At 31.3% G+C, this 5434-nt stretch overlaps 1 protein-coding gene across 1 annotated transcript; it reads left to right on the top strand.

Moving 5' to 3' along the window:
• The first annotated feature begins 6 nt into the window (after window positions 1-6).
• Window positions 7-4783, top strand: LOC134242140 (uncharacterized). Its single transcript, XM_062724173.1, has 5 exons — window positions 7-142; window positions 225-365; window positions 2260-2414; window positions 2672-2798; window positions 3587-4783. Exons 1-5 carry the CDS (start codon window positions 70-72, stop codon window positions 3769-3771), a joined length of 681 nt encoding a protein of 226 aa, XP_062580157.1. The 5' UTR covers window positions 7-69; the 3' UTR covers window positions 3772-4783.
• The last annotated feature ends 651 nt before the right edge of the window (window positions 4784-5434 follow it).

Raw genomic sequence — 5434 nt, 5'->3', positions numbered from 1 at the left:
CATTGTAATATATATGTGATTGCTTTGTTTTAACATGTTTTTTTAGCTTTAAATTTGAATTATGCATATATGATTTATTTTACAGTACCGGAGTTTTTGAGACAAAAAAGTAAGACCGACCTTTGTAGAGGCACACAAGAAGGTAATTCTAAAAAAAAACAATAGCTTCACAGAGGTAATTCCGTCGACCTTTAAATATGAAAAATGTTTTTTTTTATTTCCAGGGACCAAGCAGCTGTTTTGTGGGGGTGATTTTATTTTGCCTGGATGTGTATGTAGCTATCATCACGTGGCTAACAAATCAAACCACAAATATACAGCATGCAGAGATAATTCGAAACAAGACAGCATAGAACACATGACGTGTAAGTAAGGATGTCTGTCATGGGAATTCGGGGAAATATTTTGCAATATTTAGGTAAAGCTACATATTATATAAAAGGGTATATTATTACACAAAGGACATTTAAATGGATTATGAAAACTTGAATTTCAAAGTAAATATGATTGAATTTGTTTAATCTATGTTTTGTAAAAATGAAGTTTACTGAAGTAAAATATATACTGTGACGCAACATTGTTTTAGTTTGATTATCAACGGCAAAATGTTTATTCTTTGATTTACTTTTTATAATTCATACGAAAACATGTGCATGTATTTCACCATAGTCAACAACGAAAATCGGTAAATTTGATGGAAGACCCAGTAGTAACGATGTACAAAGAGGGTGTTGCAGTTCTTTTGTTATTTTCCCTAAATGTGTAGCAGATTAAAAGAAGAATTTTTATGTTGCAGAAACTCATATTAATTTTTTTCAAATGCAACAATATATAAAGCACAACGAGAAACAATATTTGTAAGGTGTGTATTGACTTCCAATTTGCCATTAAATGATGTGAAAATTAGTTTTACGGCAAAATATATCAGATTTTCCGTTTTTTAAATAGGGAATCCCCATTGTTCTGAAAAAGTGCCTCCTTGAAACAAAATAATTTTGATATATACATAAAGAGGCAGATATTTTCTTCAAAACTGCCATTTCCGATTTTTGTTTCAAAGAGGCACATTTTAGAAAAACGCAAAAATTGAATAAAAATTAATCTCCAAACGAAATGCAAAATATGTATTTTAAATAACACAAACGTCCATCGTGTCCGAAATGGTCTAGTGGATATGGTGGTGGGCTTCCAACTAGTATTTTTACCAGAGAATGGGTTCGAATCCTGGTTTGAATGATTAATGCATATTTTTTTTCTATATGTATTGGTATTGCAATGAAATTATATATATTTTGAAAGAGAGGTGGGGGATGTCAAAAATTAAGTTAACTGAGTAATAACTAATCTAATCTACATATTAGAAATGCAGGATTAAATTGTTTTCCTTGATATGCTGTGACTTAAAACTAATGCTTTATTTAGTTTTGTCTTGGAAAATAAAGTTACTGTATTGTTTAAATAATACATTTTTTTTACATACTGTAGTTATTACAATTTTGGGCTCTTAGTTAGTAGCCAAGATTTGATTTGAAACAAATAAAATATCTTGGATTTAGCACCAACAGTGTGAATATGGGACGCAGTTTTATTTCATGAAAAATATTTTCGCACGATACATGTCTACAGTATATTTTTCAAAATGCTGCTTTAGCCATTATGCTTTTTGTTGTTCCAACCTCTTTTGTGCAAAATGACGAAAGTGTTTTGCTGCATCAAGCAGGAAATACCCGCCGTAAACATAGTCATCTACGTAGCTGTATCTATATTTAGAGATAACGAGGGTATTTAAATGTCCTTCTCGATCAATCGCATCATCTTGGGTCTTTCCGTCAGAGGTCGGAAAAACAACCTCGAATGTATTAACATCACCGGATGTTTAAAATTTATACATCTTCCTGTTTATTCAAATATAGTGTAAACGGAGATAGAAGTTCCTTCTATGGTATATTTTAGGTAATATCATTACATTGTATAGAGCTGAACTCCATATTCCACAGATGAAAGGTCTCCATGCTATTATTTTAAAGATCGTGAAAAGGGGGAGTTGTAATGGCGTCTTCCTAGTACATTCGAGGTCGTTTTTCCGCTAGCCGGAAAGGCCCGAGAAGTTGCGATTGCTTCTCGATATATAGGGAATAATCGCGAGTTTCTGCAACACCCTCTTTTCATTACAAAATACACCTCTTTCAATGTCAGATGTAGTGTCATTCGTGTTTTTAATAACCATTTGTTTACTTCTTTGTTTATATTGAATGACAGGTAAACACTGCCATGATTATAGTATTAACGGAGCAGGTCCGTGTTTGAATGGTGGAAAAGTCATTTGCAAATCTGATGAAGATTTGGCAACTGATCTAGAATGTTCATGTACAGAAAAATACTCTGGTATATTTTGTGAAAAGGAAAATGTTACAGTACGTTATGTTTTTTAATGTTCGCAAATAAAAATTATAAAATGACATATAATAATAATAAATATGCTCAAAAGTAGAATAGTAGAGTGAATATTTGGAAATTAACGTCAGAAAAGCCAAAGACATCGTGCTTATCACGTCCTTATGTAATGCCACAAATTAAATTTTATAAAACTTTTTTCTTAAATCCTGGAAGTCTTGAGAAACTTAATTATAATTACAAAACTGGTTGATTAATTTAAATATCCTTTTCTCAGCTCTACAGAATTTGTCAGCTAGATCAGCAGGAATCAAATTTACCTGATTGTCAGGAGAGACCGGAAGAAGTGTGTAGAATGGTGTTCGGATCTTGGATCGTCAAATGTCTCTTAAACTCTACCGAAGGTAACAAATAAATTACAAGAAATAATAACTATATATATATAGTATTTACACACTGCATTGTCGACAGATTTTTCCCGCTAATTCCCGATCATGGGAGAACACGGTCGGCAGGAGATGCTCACTCCTCCATGACACCTGATCCCACCTCTGATGTGTTAGAGGTCCATACTTGCCTTGCTCCTGATTTGTATTGTTTGTATGAGCTTTTAAGCTCGAATACTGTTCTTTATCTCCAAATATTTCTTTTTATTGTATCATATATTTTATGTTATGTTTGATAATGATAAACATGTATCAATATAAATGAAAATTTCTAGAAAATAAAAAAACAACTTTATCATACAGTTTCTCTACAAGACCTCAAACGATTTAATATTCAAATGTACAGATAGAACTTCTGTGGATGTTTGTTTGAGATGATTTTGTAAGGCTAAGAGCTTGTTGTTTCTTGGTCCCAGAGCCTTGGCGAGAGAAAATCACAATTCATTTGATAATCCAATTACAAACCATCAGTGATTTTATAAATCTCATGTTTAAAACTGTTCATATAATTAAAGGTTAAAAAATTGACTTGGTCACAGATTCAGACTATTGTGACGTCACAGATTCAGACTATTGTGACGTCACAGCAATGGACATGAAAACGATGGCTAATTTACTATGCCCCTGATAAAAACGAATATATGTGACTGTGATATATTTAGATATTTTCATAGCTAAAAAGTATAAATTGATATACATCTATTTTCATTTAATGGTAAGCTTAAAATTATCGGTTAAATTTACAGATAAACTGTATCAACACTGCAGCTCTTTGATCGATTTAGAGATAAAGAATTCGAAGCTAGAGATAAAGAATTCGAAGCTACCAGAGAGACAACAGAAAACTGCTGTAAACTCCAGCAATATCTTTCAGAAGACATTTATGACTCTTGCGTGTTTCATGCTGCTTCAAATTACACTCAGTAGCTGATATTCAGAAAGAGAAGCCCGTTGATAATTTTTTTAAAGATGAAAATATCAGTGGAGTTAGACATATTTTCAACTAATGAGTGTTTAGATCCACATGATTTAGCAGCTTCTGATTTTTGTACTGAATTTCCGGTCAGGTAGTGAATCCGGTTGATAAAGATTTTAAAATGAAACTGTCTATGCATTTAGACATTTGCAACTAATGAGTGTTCCTAAATGATTTACGTGTATCTGCTTCTCATTTTTGTACTGAATTTCTGGTTGTAAAAGTGCTTTTGAGAGACAAGTAAAATATTGATTTATCAAGATAAGAATACGTTTTTAAAAATTGTTTCTTATAATTAAGCTCTTATATTGTCTTTTAACATGAAACACTATATGCCTTATCATTGAACGCATTATTTTACACTCAGAGTAACTTGCCTATGCTTTAAAATATGATTATTATAATGTAATGATAGGTAAACAATGTAAACATTAAACTTCTCATTTTTGTACGGAATTTCTGGTTGTGAAAGCTTGCGAAAGACATGTTAAAGATATACAAATTTTGAACACATTGTTTTACACATGTTTATTTTTGCACAGATCGATGGAAGTGTAATTATATTTTAGATGTTAACACATAGCTGTTTAATCAAATTAGTCATATTTTCTTTTCTATTTGTTTTCTCAAAGATAACTCTTGATAATTTAACCGGAATGTAAATTTCCCCCAGCGAAAGGTCATATGAGCTAATGAGGCCTATTTAAAATTCAATCCAAAAATACTACAACTGACCTGTCAGAATGTTATGATGTTGCTACAAAGCTGATTTGACATCAGAACAGAGAGCAAACAATGATTTAACATGAGGAATAATTATATAGATGTTTTTTGTAGTATTTTATATTTTGTTGACCACATGTTTGCTACTTTGTATATATTCAACTGTGCTTAGTTTTATCATGAATGGTCATGATTGTAATTGACTCATTAACGGTCAATAAAATAAATTGACTTTAAAACATAATGTAACTGTTTTTGTTCATTTCTGTTGGACACATATCAAAGTTTCCCATGGGCATTGTCATTCTTTCTACAATTTTGGGGACAAACATCTCTTATTCTCTGATCCTCTCATATACTAATGATTAAAATTTATGACATGGAAACATATGGCACATTCCCAATTTTTTCCATTATGCTTATAAAACACGCATAGGTTAACCGTCAAAGTATTGTGCAAAGATTAATATTATCCAGATGAAATTTTTAATAATGTTTAGTAATGTGCAAAATTCACAATAAATATAAATGCAAATATAATCTTTTGTAATGTAGAGTTGGTTTTCTGTATTGACATTATAAGAAACAAATAAATATCCTGTTATGTTACACGTTCCTTTATCCGGTATTATTATACGTCTGTATCCCTCATGCCCCATAAATTAATGTCCTCTATGTACTAGTATATTGTAAGGACATGTTATCAATATTGACTTGTCTAAATTTATTTTGTGATTTTATATCATAGGAATGATTCCTCAAGGGGAAGTTTAAAAGGGGAAAGGTCCATCAGAATTGCAATATGACCTGCCTCAAGTTGCTTGTATTTTCTTCGATTTTATTTTTTATTAATGATTTCAGGTTTGGATTGAATTGATATCATATAACCTTCTTC

Source organism: Saccostrea cucullata, unplaced genomic scaffold (genome assembly GCF_032062105.1).
Source record: "Saccostrea cucullata isolate Sc308-1 unplaced genomic scaffold, CSIRO_AGI_Scuc_v1 ctg21637, whole genome shotgun sequence".
Lineage (NCBI taxonomy): Eukaryota > Metazoa > Mollusca > Bivalvia > Ostreida > Ostreidae > Saccostrea > Saccostrea cuccullata.
The sequence above is the reverse complement of the archived record's forward strand: the minus strand, read 5'-3'. Positions and strand labels throughout refer to the sequence as shown.

What these genes read in the sequence shown, in the direction of transcription:
- LOC134242140 (XM_062724173.1), top strand. Translation starts at nt 70, where the DNA reads ATGATTTATTTTACAGTACCGGAGTTTTTGAGACAAAAAAGTAAGACC. An exon ending in CAGCATAGAACACATGACGT is followed by an intron (nt 366 to 2,259) that starts GTAAGTAAGGAT and finishes ATTGAATGACAG; the next exon opens with GTAAACACTGCCATGATTAT. An exon ending in TCTCTTAAACTCTACCGAAG is followed by an intron (nt 2,799 to 3,586) that starts GTAACAAATAAA and finishes TTAAATTTACAG; the next exon opens with ATAAACTGTATCAACACTGC.